The sequence below is a fragment of the Rana temporaria genome, chromosome 4 (assembly GCF_905171775.1).
Source record: "Rana temporaria chromosome 4, aRanTem1.1, whole genome shotgun sequence".
In the NCBI taxonomy this organism is placed as follows: domain Eukaryota; kingdom Metazoa; phylum Chordata; class Amphibia; order Anura; family Ranidae; genus Rana; species Rana temporaria.
In genome coordinates, this window is record NC_053492.1 from 114,457,191 (window position 1) to 114,481,213 (window position 24,023).

Consider the following 24,023-nt stretch of genomic DNA (forward strand, 5'->3'; position numbering starts at 1 on the left):
CTGAGCCCAAACTGCCTTCATTATACCTATGTCCCCCTCCAACAACACAGTAGGAGGGGGTCAGCCACAGAGGCAATGCTGTCAATGCAGAAAGCAGTAAGGACTAGACGTGGATAGGTGCTGATTGTTAAGCTTGCGAGTAACAGTGACAATACTGATAGCCACTTCCCTGCAACATGTTTTATCTTGCTGTAGTACATGCAGGTACAGCCTACATGGGAGTAGCAACTCTGCACTAAATTCAGGAGCAGTGCAGCATTTTTGCCAAACCATCACAGGAAGCTGCATTAGATGGACTTCATGCTGAGGCTCAATAGGTTTCTGAGGCACTAAGAGAAAACAAAGTGTAAATGCAAGTGTAAGTGTAATGAAGTGCTGCAACAGATATTTATTTTAATGAGAAGTCATTACTCGCCTTTTAAAGAAGGTCCAATCTAATGATAGGTTTTGAACGGTACCATTCACCCTATTCAGTATGTACTACCACTGACCGGTAACAAGAGCTTTCATTATCTGCATACTGGCAATGACTAAATATATAAAAGCCAGATCATCAAAAGCCAGACTGCATATTTCTTGCATGACAGGATTACTTTGCGTGATTCTCCAAAAGCCTATATGGTACTTGATAAATGTAGAAAAGACAGATCAAGTTTAATGGTAGGTCTAAACTTTAATAAGAATATAAACATACAGTATGTCAAGGTTTTGTGACATCCTATGTATATCACTGTAGTAAACCAAACATTTAGTCATGTATAAAAATAGTAAGCCACCACAACATAGGGTAGCATATATCTGTAAACTGTAAAAACAAGAACACATTTTGGCAAGTTATACATGTAGTATATTTGACACCACTGTTATCCAGAATTCTTCTTTGCATAAAGTTAGTCTATTGCATTATGTTGTCCAATCTACGATACTTAAAATGTATATCAAGGCAATTTAGTACATTTCTAAAATACATGCAATTTTCCCCCCTATGTTTTAATAATCTCCTTAAACATGCTGCATGTATATAGAAATATTACTGTTGTTGATCCAGAAATCAAGTATGTTCCTAGTACTCTCTGACATGACAACACGGCTCTGCCTTTCTAAGCACATGGTGTTGTCCACATCTTCATGAAACCATCCTTGTGCACAGACAATCTAGTTTTTAACTCACAAGGTTCCTGGCAAAAATCAGCAGGTAATTTTGGACTTTGCAGACAAATATAACACTTAAAGCAGAGGTTCACCCAAAAAAATAAATTCGGCTGAATGTAATGTTAATTTTTTTTTTTTTTTTTGGGTGAACCCCCCCGCTTTAAATGGTATAGTTAGCAGACCAAAATGGAGAAAATTAGAATGTTCATTTTTACATAAAATTTAAAGGGTCATTCCACCCAAACCTCATATTTGAGTAATGGATGAAAAAGTCTGATTCACCTACTGGCCTTTTACATCAAGTATTCCATTAGTGCGATCTCTTCACTGCAGCAGTGTTTGGCTTTTACTGCTAAACTAGCTCTAAGTGAAAGCCTTACACTTCTCATTGCATTCCCTGTGTTATATAAAAGATACAAAATAAAATAAATGAAAACACCAAGAAGGAGCATGAGACTCGATCTTAATGGCATCTGGACAGAAATTTTACAATTGCAGTTTCCAGGAGATTATAGCAACTGAAGCAGTCTGAAGATATGTACACTTCTGTCGTAATTCTCCTGTCTCTGGGTTAGTTCTTCATAGGCTATTTACAAGCTATTCGCGTTGCCACTACAGCTGGGTCTCCTCTTTGGCTCTTGTGTCCTGGCTGTTCTTGGGTCCCTTGCACCGCACCGTTACTATAATATACAGGCTCCTCACAAAAAATACTCCCGAAATGACCACAAAGTAACTTCCATAAACCAGAAACTGGGGAGATAAAAGAAAACATTACATACAGCAGCATTCTAGTATAATGTACCCATACACAGCAGATTATTCTTAAACACTTGCTACTTTTGAAGGATTGGATGATCAAAATGCTGAGAAGAGGTACCAAAGATGAGGTGTGTTCAAATCTGTGTTGGATGAATTCAGCCAAGCTGGTTTTATGTTACCGATTTATACAGCACTGACAGCCAGGACTTTACAGAGAACTTATTTTTCCTTACCTGTAAAAGTCTTTCTTGAAGTACAATATAGGACTTAATCTTGTTGGGTACCATCAGATGATTGGACATGGGAAAAACAAGAAAGCTGCAAGGATATCCTCTATACAATATAACCACTCCCACAAAGCCTCAGTTTTGTAGCAATTAGGTTGATAAAGAACAGAGGGGAAGGACATATTCTCCAAGAATATAATTTTTTAGAGGCAAGTCAAAAATCCTGTTTTTTAAGCTCTTCCTACTTGTCGCACGAATATATGTGGCCTCTTGGCAGGTGGGCTTTAACGTAGAGGGGCTGCATATATGCATCCCAAAAATGTAAACATCTCTGTGCTGAGAACACACTTCCTGCGTACTTCCACCGCAGTTATCAGCGGGTACCAGAAAGTTTCTGATGCCTACTTGTGATTGGCTGTCACTTGATTGGAAATTTCCCAATCACAGTAGTCACATGATCAAAATGCCTTCCTCCACTGCCTGGCATTTAGAACTTTTTAAAGTGTAAGTAAACCCTCCTATCATTTTAAGCAAAGGAAGCTGCCATCTTTGCCTCTGTTTAATCTACAACTGCCATGATACTGCACATGTGATCAATTTAGATACAAGCCATTGTATGGCTTGACAGTTTGGTTGAGGGCACAACCAATGGTAGTGTTACTGCTGGAAATTAAACCGTTTTATGGATGGGTTTATGTCCACTTTAAAGGGGTGGGTAGGTGGCGGTGGGAAAGGGTTAATCAGGCAGGACAATACTTTAGTCTGAACCATGGGAAGCAGTCCAGCAAAGGGGTGGGCAACACAAATGGGTCAAGAAGGGAATTAAATACTCCAAGAGCAACTTCCACCTGAATCAGTATTCGACTGATGAGAGAAAGAAGCAGCTGATACATGAAATTGAACAGCACATCCCATATCCAGACAAAGGAGAAACATTCAGAGGATGTGCAGAAGACAGAAGGCAAAACAATGTCCTGAATAAGGGCAAGGAACAGTAAACAAGTGAGATGGGACCACCAAGGGATACTCACACACCACTATAGAACCAGCAGGATGAAGGCTGTGCATGACCAGGTCATCAAAGGCCACTATGCAAACAGTGCAACATTACTGACAAGGCTTATGCACAGACCTACAGCATGGCCATTGGGTTTAATGAATGTGCATGACTAGGTCTCTAAAAGTTGTAGTACAGGCAGTATATAGTGAGATATTAACATTAGGAGTAACACACACAGGCCCGGATTCAGATAGCTTTGCCTATCTTTAGGCGGGCGTAGCGTATCTCAGATACACTACGCCACCGTAAGTTTGAGCAGCAAGTTGTGTATTCACATACAACTTGTGCTTAAACTTACGGCGGCGCAGTGTCACTCAAAATAGGCTGGTTGGTATGTAAAATAGTACTGACCCCATGTGCGCCGTCCGTGGACATATACCAGTGCGCATGCTCCAAATGACGTCGGCAAATCGCCATGCTTTCGACGTGAATGTAAATTACGTCCAGCCGTATTCGCGAACGACTTACGCAAACGACGTAAAAATTTCAAAACTCGGCGCAGGAACGACGGCTATATTTAACATAGGATACGCCGCACATACCCCTCATATAGCAGGGGTAACTTTTACGCCGGAAAAAGCTGAATGCAAACGACGTAAAAAAAAAGCGTGGGGATGTCGTTCGTTTCAGAATCAACGTAAATAGTAATTTGCATATTCCTCGCGTAAACAAACGGAAGCGCCACCTAGCGGCCAGCCTGAAATTGCAGCCTAAGACACTTACACCTGTCGGATCTTGGGGATATCTATGCGTAACTGATTCTATGAATCGGGCACATAGATACGACGGCCGGACTCGGAGATACAACGGCGTATCAGGAGATACGCCGTCGTATCTCCTATCTGAATCTGGCCCACAGACTCTGCTGAGCAGTGTAGATCAATTGCTGCACATAAGGTCACCATAAGCAGCTGTGCCAACAGTAACCAGTGGGAAATTACCAAAAGGGATGCTCGTAGAGTGAGTCAGCACCAAAAAGGTTATTGACGAATCAGCTGCAAGGCGGGAGGGATTAATGGCCATTCATGAGTGTAGACTGGCCTGTAACTGTCTTAGCAAGAGTTACTCATAGATCGATTACAAAGCAGAAAGTATTAAGGACTGTTTGTAACTAGGACACCATAGGCTGCTATACAACTGTAAGTAAATGAGGTCCTCCATTGTTAAATAGGAATGTGGAACAATTTCAAATGCTAGGTGGATGCAGCCTCCCATGTATAGGGGAATACAAAGTGGAACTCCAAAAACAAGGAGACGGGAAGGCACAAACACCTTGTGCATCACCGAAAAGGTTCATTTGAGTAAATAAAATGGATAAAAACTGGATACTTACAAAAGTGCAACTGGTAAAAACACATAGACCACAAGAGCTCTAAAGAAGGCGGTGTGCCCCCAAAATGCTTCAACTTGGCTATACAGTGGGATACAATTGGAGCATACAGTGGGGATCGAAAGTTTGGGCACCCCAGGTAAAAATTTGTATTAACCACTTAAGACCCGGACCTTTAGGCAGCTAAAGGACCTGGCCAGTTTTTGCGATTCGGCACTGCGTCGCTTTAACTGACAATTGCGCGGTCGTGCGACGTGGCTCCCAAACAAAACTGGCGTCCTTGTTTTCCCCACAAATAGAGCTTTCTTTGGGTGGTATTTGATCACCTATGCGGTTTTTATTTTTTGCGCTATAAACAAAAATAGAGCGACAATTTTGAAAACAATTCAATATTTTTTACTTTTTGCTATAATAAATATCCCCCAAAAATATCCCCTCAGTTTAGGCCGATACGTATTCTACTACCTATTTTTGGTAAAAAAAATCGCAATAAGCGTTTATCGATTGGTTTGTGCAAAATTTATAGCGTTTACAAAATAGGGGATAGTTTTATTGCATTTTTATTATTTTTTTTTTTACTACTAATGGCGGCGATCATCGATTTTTTTTCTTCGTGACTGCGACATTATGGCGGACAATTTTGACACATTTTTGGGACCATTGTCATTTTCACAGCAAAAAATGCATCAAAAATGCATTGTTTACTGTGACAATTGCAGTTTGGGAGTTAACCCCTTCAGCGCCCCCTTGTGGTTAAGTGTGACCTCATTGTGTTTCTAACTGTAGGGGGGTGTGGCTGTAGGTGTGACATCATTGATTGTGTTTCCCTATAAAAGGGAACACACGATCAATGACGGCGCCACAGTGAAGAACAGCTCTTCAGCTCCGGGGACCGATCGCGGGACTCCAGCGGCAATCTGGTCTGCAGGTCCCGCGGTCACGGAGCTTCGGACCGGGTCGCGGGCGAGCGTGTGCCCGCCCGCGACCCACTGCTGGGCACTTAAAGAGGACGTACCTGTACGTGCTTGTGCCCAGCCGTGCCATTCTGCCGACGTATATGTGCAGGAGGCGGTCCTTAAGCGGTTAATGTGCATATTGAAGCCAAGGAAAGATGGAAACATCTCCAAAAGGCATCAAATTACAGATTAGACATTCTTATATGTCAAAAAAAGTTAGATTTTATTTCCATCATTTACACTTTCAAAATTACAGAAAACAAAAAAAATGGCGTCTGCAAAAGTTTGGGCACCCTGCAGAGTTAATATCTTGTACTGCCCCCTTTGGCAAGTATCACAGCTTGTAAATGCTTTTTGTAGCCAGCCAAGAGTCTTTCAATTCTTGTTTGAGGTATATTTGCCCATTCTTCCTTTCAAAAGTCTTCCAGTTCTTTGAGATTTCTGGGCTGTCTGTCAAGCACTGCTCTTTTAAGGTCTATCCATAGATTTTCAATTATGTTGAGATCAGGAGATTTTGAAGGCCATGGCAAAACCTTCAGTATACGCCTCTTGATGTAACACCTCCCCCCCCCCCCCCCGTGGATTTTGAGGTGTGTTTAGGATCATTATCCAGTTGTAGAAGCCATCCTCTCTTTAACTTCAGCTTTTTCACAGATGGCATCAAGTTACCATCCAAAATTTGCTGAAATTTTATTGAATCCATTTTTATGAAGACCATATTTGTACAAGTATCTCTTTATAGTGGAATAGTGTACCACAAGTCCAGTGTCTGCCAGATCTTTCTGGAGGGGATCGTGCAGTCAAACGTGGGTTTTGAATTGCTTTTCTCACAATCCTGCGAGCTGTTCTGTCTGATATTTTTCTTGGTCTTCCAGATCTTGCTTTAACTTCCACTGTTCCTGATGACTGCCATTTCTTAATTACATTCCGAACAGAGGATATTGACATCTGAAAACGCTTTGCTATCTTCTTATAGCCTTCTCCAGCTTTGTGAGCGTCCACTATTTTCAGTTTCAGTTTTCTAGACAACTGCTTAAGAACCCATGGTGCTGATTGTTGGGGCAAGGTCAGATGAGTCTGGGCATTTAAAACCTTTGAGATTGACATCACCTGGTCTTCCCAGATGATTGAGAACAATCCATGACACTGGCAGGTCTTAGCTTTGCAAAGGGGGCAGTGCATGCTATAAATTCTGCAGGGTGCCCAAACGTTTGCAGACGCCATTTTTTTGTTTTCTGTAATTTTGAAAGTGTAAATGATGGAAATAAAATCTAACTTTTTTTGACATATTATAAGAATGTCTAATCTGTAATTTGATATCTTTTGGAGACTTTTCCATCTTTCCTTGGCTTCGTTATGCACATTAATACAAATTTTTACCTGGGGTGCCCAAACTTTCGATCCCCACTGTACATATCTTGCACTATATGGCATTGTGTGGTCTATTTGTTTTTACCAGTTGCACTTTTATAAGTATCCAATTTTTATCCATTTTATTAGCTCATATACAACTGTAAGTGTTTATTCCTGAATTTAGTGCCATTACCTGAGTGACAATGTCTAGGCCAAGGCCTCTGCCGTCTACTACAATGATGGTCAAGATGGTCTGAAGAGCCAGCGCAACAAAAGTATTCATGCCAAACATGAGTGCATAGCGTTCCATGGTCAAGTTTACAGCAATCTGGAACCTGCATGTAAACAAGTTGATGTTATTCTGGATATGCTCATAAAACAGATCAGTACAATACATGGGAACTAATAAAATAAAAGTCAGTAAAATGAACAGTAGTAAGAGCCGGTTCACACTGGGGCGGCACGACTTCGGGGGGCGACTCGGCAAGGCGTCCTGAAGACGACTTCAGAGGCGACTTGCAAAATGAGTTCTGTATAGAAGTCAATGCAAGTCGCCCCCGAAGTCGTACAAGAACCTTTTTCTAAGTCGGAGCGACTTGCGTCGCTCCTATTAGAACGGTTCTATTGAATAGAATGGGACGCGACTTGTCAGGCGGCTGAGTCGCCCCAGTGTGAACCGGCTCTAAGGCTGCAATTATCTTTTTGTATTCTCATTATTATTTGATTCTATAAGGGTTGTAAGCCCAATGAACCTTTAGAATAAGCTAGTGTTCTTAGGATGATACACTGCTGTTATCAAAGCACTTCTTTTTTTTTTTTTTTTACAAAAAGGTTGGTCTTTATTGGGAAATAAAAACATAAGAATGGTACATGACAATTCAGTCTGGGTAAGAGCAGTACAATACATAGATTACATACAGAGGAAAAGAAAAACAACAACAAAAAAAAAAGCACGGGTTGAACAGACAAAATACTGCTTAAAACAAAAAGGATATCAAATAACAAGGCACTCTCCTGTACCGTTAGAAAAGGAGGTTATACCAAACAAGTAAGGCAACTACTCAATAAACAGCACCGCAGGCACCAGAGAAAACGCCCCGGGGAGGGGGGCAGGGGAGGAGCGGGGGGAAGCCCACCCAAGGCGCCAAGGATAATCCTCCCACGTACAACTCAGGGGCTAGCAACATATGAGGGATCAGTCCAGGGCCGCCAAACCCTCTCAAACTTCATAGGACACCCTCTACTTATGTACGTCAACTTATACAATGGAAGTACTGCGTTGACCGCATTTTCCCAGGAGCCCACAGTGGGGGGTAAGGGGGAGATCCATCTCAGCAGAATCTCCTTTTTGGCATAGAACAACAACAAAGAAATCAGCGTCTTGGTATATCTAGGCCTCATCTCGTCATCCTGTACACCCAACAGGGCCAATTCCGTTGACAAGGGTAATTCCAGTTGGAAGCGGAAATTGATAGCCTCCCCCACCGCAGCCCAGAACCTCGCCAACTTCGGGCAGGTCCAAAACATGTGGAAAAATGTGCTATCAGGAGAGTGACATCGAGGGCAATTAAGAGAACGGAGCGGATAAATTCTGTGCAGTCTCTGAGGCGTAAAATAAACCCTGTGTAGAAATTTTGTTTGAATCAGCTTATCCCTAGAGGAGATAACCACTTTAGAGCTAGCCTCAAAACACTACTCCCAGTTTTCTCTGTCTAAGTCAGGCAAGTCCTCCCTCCATTTATCCCACAAGGCTTCCATCTTTGGGGAGTCCCTCCTCTGGAGAGCAAAATACAGGTCAGACAACGGCTTAGCCAGAGTCTCCTGTGCTAACAGGTCCTATCAAAGCACTTCTAGTACAGGCATTCTTCTGTCTGTAAATTATCTGTGCCAGGTCTGCAGCTGTTAGAGGGAGGACACTGTCTTTTTTTTTTGTTTATCCCCAGCTGTCAGCTGGGGATAAACAATGGAAGATCCCCAATAGTTTATACTAGGCCATTCAAGTCTGGTATGAATTTTAAGGGGACATTTTAATGGTATGAGGCCCCCCCAAACAGATTTTAAGGGGGGAACCCCACACAAGTCATGGGGTCTCCCTGAAAATTGCATACCAGACCCTTATCTGAGCAGGCAGCCCCCATTGCTAAACATCTAGATGTGGTGGAGCATACCTGCAAAGCACCTTGTCCATATGTTGTTGACCCTGGCCCAGTGGTTGTTGGGGTCTGCAGGCAAAGGGTTTAGCAAAATCTGGAAGTCCCTTTTAACAATAAGGGGGCATCCAGATGCCACCCCCCATGTGAATGAGTAAGAGGTACATAGTACGTCTACTCATTCCCTTCAAAAATGTACCCAGTAAAAAGAAAAAACACATAAACATACGATGCTAGGTGCGTGGCTAAAAATTGGAGAGTGATGCGGCGTACACACGATCATTTTTCGGCATGAAAAAAAAAACAATGTTTTTCCAACTTCATCATTAAAACGACGTTGCCCACACACCATCGTTTTTTAAAAATGCTCTAGCAAAGCGCGGTGACGTACAACACTAATAAAGGGAAATTTCCATGCGGATGCTTCCACCCTTTGGGCTGCTTTAGCTGATTCTGTGTTAGTAAAAGACGATTTGCGCTTTTCTGTCTGTGCTTACTCCATTATGAACGGTAGTTTTACCAGAACGAGCGCTCCCGTCTCATAACTTGCTTCTGAGCATGCGCAGGTTTTTAACGTCGTTTTAGCCCACACATGATAATTTTTTACAACCCGAAAAACGACATATAGTTTAAAACGTCGTTAAAAAATGCAGCATGCTCGAAAAAAAAATTCGTTTTTCAGAAGCCCAAAAATGATGCGAGACCCACACACGATCATTTTAAATGACATTTTTTTAAAACAATGTTTTTTTCATGCCGAAAAATGATCGTGTGTACGCGGCATGAGAGAAACACTGGCTGCAACTGCTCTCTGTTGCTGCTGCCCTGTGGTGCTGAACTGGTTAAAGAGCAGTAAGTAAACTTCCTCTGATAACCTTTACCTATAGGTAAGCTTATAATAAGGCTTACCTATTGTTAGTGTAAATATCTCCTAAACTTGCACAGTGTAGGAGATATTTACATTACATGCAGCCAGTGACATCACTGGCACTTGCGCTCTGAAAGAACGGCCACGGGGGTGATGTCATCATGGCTCTGGCCAATCACAGCGTGCAAGCCTGCGAAAATAGAAGTGGCTACAGCACTGAGATCGTGGCGCTGGAACAGCTTTTTTTTCGTATAAGTTTGACAATGTGCTAAATCAGATTTTTTTTAAATCAATTTTTTTTTTATATATATATATATATATATATATATATATATATATATATATCCTGTTCTTTAGTAAACAAAAGGGTTGGTTCTCCCAGGTGACATCACTGACCAAGTAAGGACATGACCATACTCACCCAGGAGACCGTTCCCCTTTTCTGTAGCAGCAGGGACCCAGAGATTGAAATCAGCAGGGGGAAAGGGATGGGATTGGACGTGTCAGTGGTCATCAGATTTTCTTTCATCGGATCGGTGGGCTTCTTTAACCATGATTGACAAGAATCTACTGAACTTGGATAACGTGATTAACAGTGGATGTACACGCGGGATTTTAAAAAAATAAAATAAAGGACTGCTGCTTATTGCCTCTTACCCATTTACATTCCATTCCAATAAATCCCCCAATTGCCAACCCCCACAACCACTGGGCCAGAGTTGCTGGGAAGAGGCCCTTGTCCTCATCAACAGAAAAAGGTGCTTTGCCAGGAATATCCCTACCTTGCTGAGGGCATGTATCCTGGTATGGTTTAGGAGGGGTAATGGGTACACGGTAGTCAGGTCCTTGCCTGCCAGGCTGCATGCTTGGATAAGGGTCCAGTATGCATTTTTGGTGAGACCTCATGTTTATACTTTTTTTTTTTTTTTTCATGATTTTTGCATGGGATTACCCTTAAAATCCATACCAAGGGGTAAAACAATGTATTGGCTACCTCTAAGATAAATACTGTATGAGTTATTTTCAGGCAAAAGTGCATGCATTATTTATATTTTAATGATTTGACTCCACAGTTTCAAGTATTGGAAAGCGTGCAATATACATTAGCATTTTTAAATAATGCACACCTATGGACCCTTATAACTTGGGGTAAATATATATGGTTTCTTAAGCAAAAATGTGTGTACATCAGTAAGATACGCACGTGGCAATAGTGATCAGAAGCATGTAGGAGGATTTGAATATCAGGTAACCAGCATAGCACATCCAGATGTTGGTGCTATAATCCATAAGGAAAAGCGCTCCGGCATTGACAGCTGAGAAGATGGCCAGGGCTAGCTCTCCAGACAATTCCCAATTCACTTTCACATAACCCACAGACAGCGAAGACAGAGCACCTGTTGTAAGATCAAAGATCACTGTTATTTCAGCGTGTAATGGTCACTCTTAATGTGTATTTTGTGCACAAAATTTATGACAGGCTTTTATTTGCATACTTCCAACCTTTTTAAAAATGTAACAAACAACCAAAAAATTACTATATAATGATTGGCTAAAAACATTTGATAATTTCTTTACGCATTTTTCTTTTTGAGACAAGATTTGTCATTGGAATAGTTTAAAGTAATTGTACAGTTTATGCCTTAAAGGAGTTCTCTGACCTAAAACTTTTAACCCCCGCTGTGCCCGGGCTGTAAAAATATACAAAATAAACTGTCACTTACCTGCCTACGATCCCCCGTTGTTCCGATATCGCCGTCCCGTTCTCCGGGCCCTTTCCGCTTCCTGTGTGTCGGTGACTCATAGTGCGCTCAGCCTATCAGCGGCCGCGACGGGACATTGCTGAGGCCGCTGATAGGCTGAGCGCACTATGAGTCACCGACACACAGGAAGCGGAAGGGGCCCGGGACCGGAGAACGGGACGGCGATATCGGAACAACGGGGGATCGTAGGCAGGTAAGTGAAAGTTTATTTTGTATATTTTTACAGCCCGGGCACAGCGGGGGTTAAAAGTTTTAGGTCAGAGAACTCCTTTAAAGGGCCACTAAAGGAAACATTTTTGTTTGCTGAAATGACTATTTACGGGGTATAGAGACATAATAGTTAACCAATTCCTTTTAAAAACGATTAAAAATAGATAAAAATCAATCATATAATGTACCTGTAGTTTTTTAGTTCCGTTTTTGCATTTAGTTTCGTTTTAGCATGTTATGCTGTATCTGTGCTGGACAGTGCCATAGAGCAGTATTGGTTTGAAAACGAAACTAAAATCTCCCAGTACTGTGGTGATCAGGAAACAGACAACCAGGAAGTGTCCAAAACAGAGGAGAATTACAGCAACATCAGAGCAAAAACGAATAATGAGGACATGAAACCAGGACTGCAGTAAGGTAAAGGAAGCTATTTAGCTAAAAAAAATAATTCCTATAGTGACCCTTTAAGGTAAAATACCTTCTGCATTCAGTTCCCCCCCAGCCCCCCTATAATTACCTGAACCCGATCTCGATCCAGCACTGTGCAGAAGAGCAGAGTCTCGTTTCCCATTGGGTACCGTTGGGTCCTGCGGCTGTCCATCACAGCCAGTGACGAAGGAGCCGGGGGATGGGGCCGAGCCTTGCTATGTGTGTCTATGGACACACATAGTCAGCTTGGGAGTGAGCTTGCAAGTGTACTCCCATAGCAAGCAGCTTGCTATAGTGGCCACTCGGTGTGGGGGAGGAGCCAGGAGCATAGGCTGGGGGCCTCATAAAGGAGGATCAGGGCTGCTCTGTGCAAAACCATTGCACAGAGCTGTTAAGTAATTGTTATTTTGAAGGAAAAAAAATGAATCCTTTACAACCACTTTAATTTAGACGTAATGTATAATGTGGAAAACACTGTATTTATGCGATTTGTATTGATCTCCAATTTAAACATCAGCAAAGTCTTACAAATAGACGTAATCAGATGATTTAAACCTGCTAATATTTGAGCAAAGCATCTATAAATAATAAGAAATAAAACCAAATTAAAAACAGTACTCATTAAACCTCCAAACTGTCAAATGTGGACTCATTTCATTGTGTACTAAAAGTACTTTGTTAGGGATAGAACAATCCACCTAAAATCTGGACATTTGGAAGTATAAATTTCAAGGAAAACCTTGGGCACGTGGTCACTCCGCTAAAGGGTGGTATTCATTAAGTGCTGGACAAACCATGGTTCTGCCTGAATGCTGTTCTTCCTTCAGCAAAGTCCATGTGATCAATCACACAGGATTGGCACTGAAGGGCTAAAGAATTGCAATCGTTATCCTGAAGGAAGGCAATTATTTCAGTTCTTTCAATACTGTTTGTAGCTAATATTCAGGAGAATTTTTTCCCCCAAGATAATGCTATTATGTGTACGATTAAACAAGGATCGAGAATAGAGTAAGGAAGATTAGTACATGTGTGTGAATATTATGAACTCATGCACCCTCAGACATTAGAACCAATTTGGTTTACAATGTGTTCATGGATTATGCAACTGTATGCAAGAATTTTCTAATGACCCTTGGCCAACCTGCTCAGAAAAGAATCATTCAGACCGTATGAATCTTTTTTGACAATTGGTATTGTTTTTCCGTTAGACAAGCTATTGTTGATGCTCACTCTTGCTTTATATTTGCAAGTTTGCACATCCATGGTTTGTGGTCATCTAGCTTATGTAGGAACCTTTAGTTGAAATGAGTTTGACTCTGCCTATATAGCTGCATGGATCACTTGCCTGCAACTCTAATCTCATAAAGGGTCTTGCATAACATCCTCCTATGCAGGGGCATAGATAAGGTGTGTGACGGATCTCGGATACCCTGTATGGGAACCTCCACCAGACCTGTGTCTCCTGTCCTCCAAATGCACCCGCAGACTCGCCATAACCAGCCCTTAACCCCTCAATCATGAGACAAGCCACACAGGTGTTGAAGGTTAAACATGCACAGAGCATAAAAACTTTATTAAGTACCAAACATACACTTTTAAACACAGTTAGGGACACTCACCGTAGCCTTGTCATAGAGGGGGCAGGGGGACAAGGAAGAACTAATGGAAACTCAACACTTGTATATTCAAACAACTACAGTTGAAACACATAAAAGGATTATGATAAGCAGGCAGCCCCTCCTTACACATCCCCTGCTGGGAGATGTCTTCAGACCTTTGTCTATGTGCCCTGACCCAACACAATAAAACACAGCAACGAGAGGGGGGGGGGGAAGGGATGTAGCATTACATTACATTATCTCAATGCCATTTTGTCCCTAAGTCTATCAGTCTTTTCTGGGTCATAGTCTGTGGGTAGGAGGCCAGCCCACAGTCCCTTCCAAAACCCACAGTGACCGTGGGTTCTGTCACAAGGTGATACCACCAGTCCTCCTGTACGGGGCCCGGGCAAGCAGGGGGCCAAGGCAGCACGGTGAATAGGGCATTCCCCAGGCCTTTGTTGATATCTGTTTCAGCCTTCCAATGCTGCTTACTGCAATGGCCAGCTATAGATGAGGGCGGTGGACATGTCTGTTTCACCTTTGGTGTTTGTATTGGTCCAGCAGCGCACCAGCACCTTTGCAGCAATTGTGCTACATGCTGGGTGTCTGGTGTGCTCCTGTACCTTTAAGAAGGGATGGGCTGCCCTTCAGTCCACCTGTCCTCATCTATCCATCAGAATGCATGTGCCTCCATTGTGAGGACACTCATAGTTTAGTGTTAGGACCACAGACTCCAGCGTGCCGTGACGTGGCTCACGCATGCGTTTGAAAATGCGTGTGGACAAAACCCCTGTTTTTAACGCATACTGTTAGACAGATTAATTGGTTGTCTGCGAGTTGGTCGGTAAGTAGGCTTGGTTTTTCCTGGGCATTCCCCAGGCCTTTGTTGAATAGGACGTGGGCAGAAAGGGTGATTGGTGCGGCCCAGGCCCCACTGTGTGCCCCCTACCTCCGCAGTGCTTCTGTCTTGCCTCCTCACCTTCCCGCCCGAAGCTGCAAGCATGCAATAGGATCCTTCAAGATTGAGAGTGGGGGAAGGGTCCAGTAAATATGTCATATTTACCAGCCCCTTCCTTTCCTACTGATCACTCACTGTTTTCATTCATAAATGAAACATTGGCTGTATGGGGCCCCGTGTTAGGGGGCCAAAAGAGAAATGGGGGGAAAAAAGAGGGCGCACCAACCTTGTACATTATACTTAGATATATTTTATTAAAATAGTAAATTAAAAACTACCCACAAACATGTGAAAGAAAACCGCAATATAAAATAGCCTTCAGATGATGGCAACGGTCTGATAACAACAGTCTCCAGATGGTAATAGCAAAGACTTTGAGGGCCACTGCCTGTCTGTATGGGGCCCCGTGGTTTCTAACAGCAGCCCTGCTTCTATGGAACCAGAAAACTGAATGCTATAAATGTTTTTTGCATTTCATCTTAAAATGTAACTCATTCTATCAGAGGTTTTTTGCCCCTGTGTGGACGTGACTGTTGTAATACCTCCTAAATACAAACAATTAAAACGATTAAAACAAAAAAAAAATATGGGATTGCCTGAAATGGCACCTAATTACTAATACATTTTATGGCATCTACAAGTTTCATTGTTTTCTTGTCTATTTAAAAAAAAAAAAAAAGTGAATGGTGCCTTGTGTCAGACAGGACACTGCCCCCACACAAATCCAATACCATAGATCATGTTAAAGTGGAAGTAAACCCTCCTATCGTTTTTTGCCAAGGAAGCGGCCATCTTGACCTCTGTTTAATCTGCAACTGCCATGATGCTGTACATGTGACCTGTTATAAAACCAGCCATTGGATGGTTTGGCAGTTTGGTTGAGAGCACAAACAAATGTGACAGCTAGCATTTCCGGCATTCCAGGAATGTTAACTGTTTTTGTAACTATGAAATTTAAGGGTTTACTTCCACTTTAAGCATTTATCTCTGCTTATTTGTTTCAAACGTAAAATTGGGAGAATAGGAGTAAAAAATAATTAATTGTCTTATCTGTAATCATGAATTGTAACCTTACTATTTTTTTGTCAGTGAATGTTCACGTGATGTTAGCACAACTCTTATACTACAATGGACCAGTATCTCCCCCTCCCACCCTTCCCCAACATTTAGAGATATTTTTTTTTCTTCAAGCTGAAATTTAAAGAACATGTTCATCTATGCAATCTTTGTGTCATTTGGCAGCAGCATTACTTTGTTAGGTCTCAAGACCAACATGTGATATTTTCAATGTCCAGTTTTCTGTGGATGTTGGACAATGTGAAGATTTTTACGTTCTGTTCTGTTCAGCTGTGCCTAAGGTCCAAAGGTCAAAGAAAGAAATGCAGGATTGAAAACACTAATACCCTCTTACTGGAGGGACATAGCAAGTCCATCAGTACAATCTCGCTATAATATATTTTTTTGTCACACAAAGGACTGCTAACACAGATAGTTTACAGCTTTTCTCATACAGTTGCTAGTTTTTACTACCTTTTGAGTATTGCCTTCAATATATAAGGTTTATCCCAATACAGTATGTACAGTATTTGTTTTTAAAGAATTTTAAATGCATTTTGCTAAACAATCTGAGGAATTGTGGAGAGATCATATAAACCTTTGCATAAGCCGATTTATTTCTGTAAGTTCACCAGATCTCAACAACTATCAATGTGTCTAAATGCGTGAATGCAACAGTGGAGAGAGAGAGAACCCCCATGTTCAATAGTTTCACTGCAACTGCCCATATCTTCTTAAAGCCGAGTCCCACCCAAAAGTGGGTTTTAAATTATAATTTTCAGGTTCCAATGACACTGGTAGTAATGTATCAATGCAGGTGCATTGGGTTTCAAACCGTTGCAGCATAGGAATGTGTGCTAGTTACGGTAAACTCAAGAGTTACCTGAGCCTCTGTAACAGATCATTTATGATCGTTGCAACAGGTAATGATTAGAACCTCAGTTAGCAGTTAGCAAATGACTGCTCCCATTCACACCTTAGATCAAGGGTGCCCAACCTTTTGAAGAGCAAGGGCCACTTAAGCGACTTGGTAAGCGGTTGCGGGTCACAATGACCGGAGCGGGTAAATGACAGCCCACTCGGCTCTATAGAGCCCATGCTACTCTCAGTACACCAAACTCACAGGTAATAGAAGTCTATGGCTCAGTGTAGGTAACCCACAGGAGCACTTCTCTGCACCTGCGGATCAGTTTGAAAGCAACCCAGTAACCACTGAAGAACAGATATGCCCATATATACACTGTGATATTAGTAATAAACTTTGCTTTAATAACAGTATTCTATTCTATTTTATTCCATCCCAGAGCAGGAGGTCTCGGGCCACATCAGAGGGCATCGCGGGCCACTGGTTGGGCACCCCTGCCTTAGATACAACCAAGGCCTCATACAGACGAGGGGATCTCCGCTGGAAACGGTCCGCCGGACCGTTTCCAGCGGAGATTCCTCCTCCGGATTTTGATCCTATGGCTTGTACACACCATCGGATCAAAATCTGCGCGGAATACATCCGCGGTGACGTATCGCGCCGTCGCTGCGACGATGATGCTGCGACGTGCGTGACGCTGGAAGGTAAGTACTTCCACGCATGCGTCGAATCATTACGACGCGAGGGAGGGGAGCGGACGGATTGATCTGGTGAGTCTGTACAGACGACCGGATCAATCCGCTGGACAGGATTCAAGCGGATAGATTTCTTAGCATGCTAAGAAATTTTTATCCGCTTGAAATCCGTCGGCTGGATTTTTATCAGCCGATAAATGTCCGCTAGGCCGTACACACGACCGGATCTATCTGCTGGAACTGATCAGCGGATAGATCCGGTCGTGTGTACGAGGCCTAAGGGTTAGATTGTGGAAGAGAATGGTTTCAGATCTGTTGCAGAAGTGGTATGGACAAGTTTTTAAAATGGTGCACCTTTATGTAAATAGAGTGAAGAGAATGGCCTTTTGTAGCCTATGTCTCCCATAATTTTCAATGCCCCCCGAATCTGGGAGAATCTGGGAGCACCGACGATAAAGCCAAGAAGAGGAGGTTAGGGGCTGCTCTGTGCAAAACCATAGCACACCAGAAAGCAAGGATAACTTGCCACAAATTTGTGGCAGTGTTGAATTGTAAGTCTGTTAACTTTCTGCACATTTTCACTGACACGTTTTACACTTGTGTAGCCCTGTTGTGATTTTCAGCCATTTAAGAGGATGTAGATATATATATATATTGCAGCAGGTGGAGCCAGAGAGCACAGATTTGGAGGCTGCAGTACAGAACAGACATAGAGATACATTTCTACACCAAGGTGCTGGAGAACTGCATTTCCCAGGAGGCTGTGAGACAGGAAGTTCCGGGAGAGAGGAGAGTGAGGAGGAAGGAGTGAAGGGAGAAAGACAGATCTGCATTGCAGGGGATTTAAGACAGCTTGTATCAGAGCTGTGTGTTTGCCACTGAGACACAGGCTCTATGCAGTAGTGTTTGGAGAGACTGATGTTCGTCTACTGAAACAGGGAGAGACTGTGTTTGGAGCGATCGAACTGAGGCCTGGTCGCAGGGCCGATCCAGCCACCGGAGTAACCCAGCCTGCCCAATTGAGTGAGTGAAGCTGACGGAGGTTATTGCCAGATTCCCCAGACGGCCCCTAGACTATCTGAGATGTCCTGCCAGAGGCTTTAAAAGACTGCATCCATTTCACAGACGTCGGTCTGAGTCGAGAGGGACACTCGCTTCCGCAGACAGCCATCCTCCTTTCCTAAGAGACACTGAAAGTGGTGAGCGGCCTTTGGCCATTGCAACAAGTGTATTTCCTACAACTGTCATACATCCAGGGCCCCAACGTTGGCTAGCCTAGGACAGTACTACTGGCCAGTAGTTTAGGGTGGGGTCGATACTGCTAAGTATATAGATATATTACTGTTCATCGCATTCAATCTAAACGTATTATCTCATTCTGTTATTAGTTGTATTATATTAGAGTGGGGAGACATTAAGGGCTTTTGCTCTATTCCACAGTCATTAAATCTGTTATAAAACTTCACAAGGTGTGCTGGTGTGCTGTGGATTCATTGTTTGTGGTGTGTCACAGAGGTGAGACAGAAGACCCGATAATTCAGCGGCTCCTTCGGGGGTGAGCGCTACACGTGGGGGCTCGTCCGGGATTTCTTCTGATACCTCTCGCAAAGTGATAACCGCACAAACGAGCCAGCAATGGATCCAAACACCGCAGCAGAGTGGTGCAAAGAACAAAATGGCCAATTAGGGCTGAGTATAGTAATGGACATTCCTGCTGACAAATGGACAGAGGAACAGATCCGTCAAGCAGTAACTACACTAGCACCTGACCAGAAAGTGTTTGTAATAGACACGAAAATAGATCAAAAAGTCTCCCATACCTATGCCCTACTAGAATGGAAGAAAGGAGTCCCAACCTGCTTCCAGAGTGATAGCATCCAGCTAGCCGGAGAAGTTAAAGCACGGTTATTCCCTCTACTCACCTCAGCAAGTTGTCTGGAGGGACCAAGCCAGGCCATGTCAGACACAGTGGAAGTAACTACCACTTCTGTACCAACCACTAACTACCCCCCAGCTTCCTTCTTCATGGACATAGGAAAACTGGTAGAGAGCGTTAGAAAAATGTCCTCGCCATCTGTGAACTATGGCTACAGGAAGTTGAGAATTTTTTTCTGGAGTGCAGCCTGTACCTCCTGGAGAAGAAGAGTATGAAACCTGGATGGAACAGGCTATGCAAGCACTGGAAGAATGGGATGTTCCAGAGGCTCAAAAGAAACAACGCATTACTGAAAGTCTGAAAGGCGTTGCAGCAGAAGCCATCCGAAATTTGAAATTCAGTCAGGAGTCTTGTACAGCATATGACTATCTTCGCATGCTACAAGATGAGTTTGGGCGCACAGAGAAAGCTACAGATCTAATCTTCCTATTTGAACACATGTTTCAACGGGAAAATGAGCAGCTTTCCGAGTATATTCGACGACTAAACAAAATGCTATACCAGATTGTACTAAAGAAAGGAATAGAAGCCAGGGATATGGATCAAGTTAGAATGAAACAGATCCTGAGAGGCGCTCTGAGTTCCGATCCCATCTGGATCCAGTTGAAGACCTTACAAGGGGGTACCTCTTTGCAATACTCTGATCTCATTAAGATGGTAAGGGAGGAAGAGGCTATCCTAGAGGAGAAAAAGAAGGGCTCAGGATTTCCATTTGCTGCTGAGGTTCGAACGCTCAATGTGTCGAATGGGAATTCAGAAGTGGAGCAATTAAAGGCTCAAGTTTCCCAGCTGATGCAAATGCTAACCCTATTGTCTGCAGGTGTCAAGTCGCCCCTTGAAAAAGTCACTTCAGAACCAGTTCCTGAATCTACTACTCAGGTGGTGCCTATCAAGAAACCGTCAAACATCTGCTATAATTGCGGAGGAGTGGGTCATTACCGAAATACCTGTCCGAGCCCATCGAATGCAAGAGGAAGTTATCGACCGTCGGGGAAACTACAGAGGGCCCCAGTGAGGGAGCAAACTGGGTGCCCAACTACTGAAGACTGCTCTGATTCCCAGGATACCAATAGGAGGCCCAAGTCTTTGCCCAGAGCCTCACCTGCTACGACAAAAAGATCCCCTCCCCTGGCGTCTGGTCCTGTGTCAGAGGGAGGCAAGGCACACCCACAACCTGAACACCCAGAAGGGGGAAGAAAACAACCACCACAAGCGAGGAAGAGGGCTAGAGTGCAGCCGACTGGGTCTATGCCTTCTACTACTCCGAAGAAGTTCCCTGACCAGTTGATAGGCCCTTCACCCATTATCCCAGTTCAAGTAGAAGGGGTTTACACGAAGGCTCTCCTCGATTCAGGTGCTCAAGTAACACTGATTTACCGGGACTTCTACCAGAAGCATTTGAAGCATCTACCCCTGATGGAGTTAGAGGATCTCGAAATCTGGGGTATTGGGACTCAGAAGCTTCCATATGATGGGTGTCTACAAGTGAAGCTGGAGTTCAGTTCGGCAACTGTTGGACAACCAGGGGTCTGTGACGCCTTAGCCATTGTATGTCCCCGCCCACCAGGAGCTAATCGAAGTTCTATGATTGTGGGAACAAATACTGACTTGGTGAGACGCCTTATAACTCCATTAGTGACGGAAGAGAGTTCTACTTCAGAGGAGATGCACCCGATGTTGCGGCCAATCTACCAGCGGATTATTCAAGAACAGAGGGCCCCTGCAGAAGTGGGACGGCTTTGGAGATTAGAAAGAGCAGAGAAGGTCTTACAGCCAGGAGAAATGACTAGTTTCCGGGCCTCAGTCAAGTTGAATTGGTCACAACCAGGCCCCTATGTGGTCCTGGAAACTGATCCCAGAAATATGAAGAGATCTGGAGTGGAATTGGTGCCTGAGATAATATCCACCAGAGCTCTACAGCGGGCCCGTGGGAGAGTCTCTGTAAGCGTATGCAATGTGTCAGACTCCCCAGTGACCTTGAAGGCACGGATGCCGATTGGACAAGTGGCCACTGCCACACCCCTCTCACCCACTGAATTGATAGAGGGAGTAGACAGAGAGATCCCAGCTGAACGATTCTATCCTAAAGATGCCCCTATCTCGCCTGAGTGGAAGAAGCGAATTCAGTCTCAGCTCCTCAAGTGGCAAGATTTATTCTCCAAGGATGAGTTTGATGTGGGGTGTGCTAGGAGCACTCAGCACCGCGTTCGCCTCCAAGATGACAAGCCCTTTCGAGAAAGGTCACGGCGAGTCCCATTGGGAGATCTAGATGACCTAAGGGAACAGCTGGCTGAATTGAAAAGGACCAGGATAATCCAAGAATCCAGGAGTCCTTATGCCTCACCCATCGTTGTAGTTCGCAAGAAAAACGGTTCCATCCGTTTGTGCATAGACTACCGCACACTCAACCAAAGAACCATTCCCGACCAATACACTACTCCTCGAATAGAAGATGCCTTACAGTGTCTGTCCGGAGCAAAGTGGTTTAGTGTACTTGACCTGCGAAGTGGATATCACCAGATACCCATGCATCCTGAAGATAAAGAGAAGACTGCTTTCATCTGTCCACTGGGATTCTTTGAGTTTAATAGAATGCCCCAAGGCCTCACAGGAGCCCCAGCAACTTTCCAACGACTAATGGAAAAGACGGTGGGAGACATGCACCTGATCGAGGTACTAGTGTATCTGGATGACCTAATAGTCTTCGGAAGAACACTGGAAGAACATGAGCAGCGGTTGGAAAAGGTCTTGAAGCGGCTGCATGAAGAAGGATTGAAACTTTCCTTAGAGAAGTGTCAGTTCTGTCTGCCTTCAGTCACGTACCTGGGACATGTTGTTTCAGCAGAAGGCATATCAACTGATCCTAAGAAGTTGGAAGCTGTGGCTTCATGGCCGAGACCTCGTAATATTACTGAACTCCGGTCCTTCCTAGGATTCTGCTCATACTATAGGAGGTTCGTAGAGGGGTTTGCCAAGATAGCTCAGCCTCTGAACACGCTTCTAAGAATGGAAGGAGCAGAAGATGAATCGATGCCCTTTGAGCCGGGTTCATCAGCCCACGGAACTAGGAAGCCTCGTGAATCAATCCAGGAGGAATGGACCGACCAATGTGAAAGAGCTTTCCTCCAATTGAAAGGAAGTCTAACACAGGCTCCTGTCCTTGCCTACGCTGATCCTGCCAAGCCTTATGAACTACATGTGGATGCTAGCAGAGAAGGGCTAGGAGGAGTACTATACCAGGAATATGATGGCCTCCTGAGACCGGTGGCATATGTGAGTCGGGGTCTCACCCCTTCTGAGAAGAATTACCCCACTCACAAGTTGGAGTTCCTGGCCTTGAAGTGGACAGTGGTGGACAAACTAAAAGACTACCTGTACGGGGCCAATTTCGTGGTCAGAACTGACAACAACCCACTCACTTACATTCTCACTACGGCCAAACTGGATGCCACTGGGCACCGGTGGTTGGCTGCCCTGTCAGGATTCCGCTTCAGCCTCAAATATCGCCCTGGGGTCAATAACCAAGACGCGGATGCCTTATCCAGGAGACCCTATAGCACAGGGGTCCCAGAAACAGAGTGGACTCATTTGACTCCAGATGGAGTTCAAGCCCTATGCCAAGGGGTGGAGTGCCGAACCAAAGGAATGATTGGAGCAGAGGCCATAGGAGTCATGGCTGCCGGTGTCCCTAAAATGTATTGTAACCCTACACAGCTGAGGAGTGAAGGCCTGCCTACTTTCACGAAGAAGGACCTGAGAGTAGATCAGGCTGAAGATCCTTTGATCGGATTAACTCTGAGAGCAATGAAAGCAGGTCAAAGAGGGCTCCTACTAACTGATTCACCAAAAGAGGCTCGTCTGGTCCACAAAGAGTGGGAACGGTTGAAACTGCTAGACGGGGTAGTCTACCGAAGGGGCCCCTCGGATGACTTAGAAGAAAAGCAGCAGTTGTTCCTCCCAGAGAAGCATAGAGAAAATGTGCTGAAAGCTTTGCATGATGACCATGGTCACTTAGGAGCAGAGAGAACTTTTAAACTGGTCCGAGACAGATTCTATTGGCCCTGCATGAGATCCGAAGTTGAAAGCTACTGCCATTCCTGTCTAAGATGTATCCAGAGGAAAACTTTACCTTCTAGGACTGCTCCAATGAGCCATCTGCAGAGTCAAGGGCCTATGGACCTGGTGTGTATTGACTTCCTGTGCTTAGAGCCTGACACTAGTGGACAGGGAAATATCCTAGTGGTGACAGACCACTTTACCCGTTATGCTCAAGCTTTTCCAACCAAAGATCAACGTGCTCCTACTGTAGCCAAAGTCCTAGTAGAAAAGTTCTTTGTTCATTATGGTCTACCTCAGAGGATCCATTCTGATCAAGGCAGAGACTTTGAAAGTCGACTCATCAGGCAGCTCTTGGATCTATTGGGGATTCAGAAGTCAAGAACCTCCCCCTATCACCCCCAGGGTGATGCACAACCGGAGAGATTCAATCGGACTCTACTCAATATGTTGGGAACACTGTCGATCAGGGAAAAACAGCACTGGAGTCGGCATATCTCTACCATTGTGCATGCTTACAATAGCACAGAAAGTGATGTTACAGGATACTCACCGTACCGCCTCATGTTTGGAAGAGAAGCCCGATTGCCAGTAGATTT

At 43.9% G+C, this 24,023-nt stretch overlaps 1 protein-coding gene across 1 annotated transcript in view; it reads right to left on the minus strand.

Annotated features, from left to right (window-relative positions):
- Positions 1-648: 648 nt before the first annotated feature.
- Positions 649-24,023, minus strand: part of SLC19A3 (solute carrier family 19 member 3) — a 41,068-nt gene continuing 17,693 nt past the window's right edge. The window contains exons 3-5 of the mRNA XM_040348846.1: positions 11,060-11,252; positions 7,031-7,172; positions 649-1,902 (exon numbers count right to left, since the gene is read on the minus strand). Of these exons, the coding sequence (XP_040204780.1) occupies positions 1,765-1,902; positions 7,031-7,172; positions 11,060-11,252 (473 nt within the window). The 3' untranslated portion in view covers positions 649-1,764. The remainder of the gene's footprint in view (positions 1,903-7,030; positions 7,173-11,059; positions 11,253-24,023) is intronic.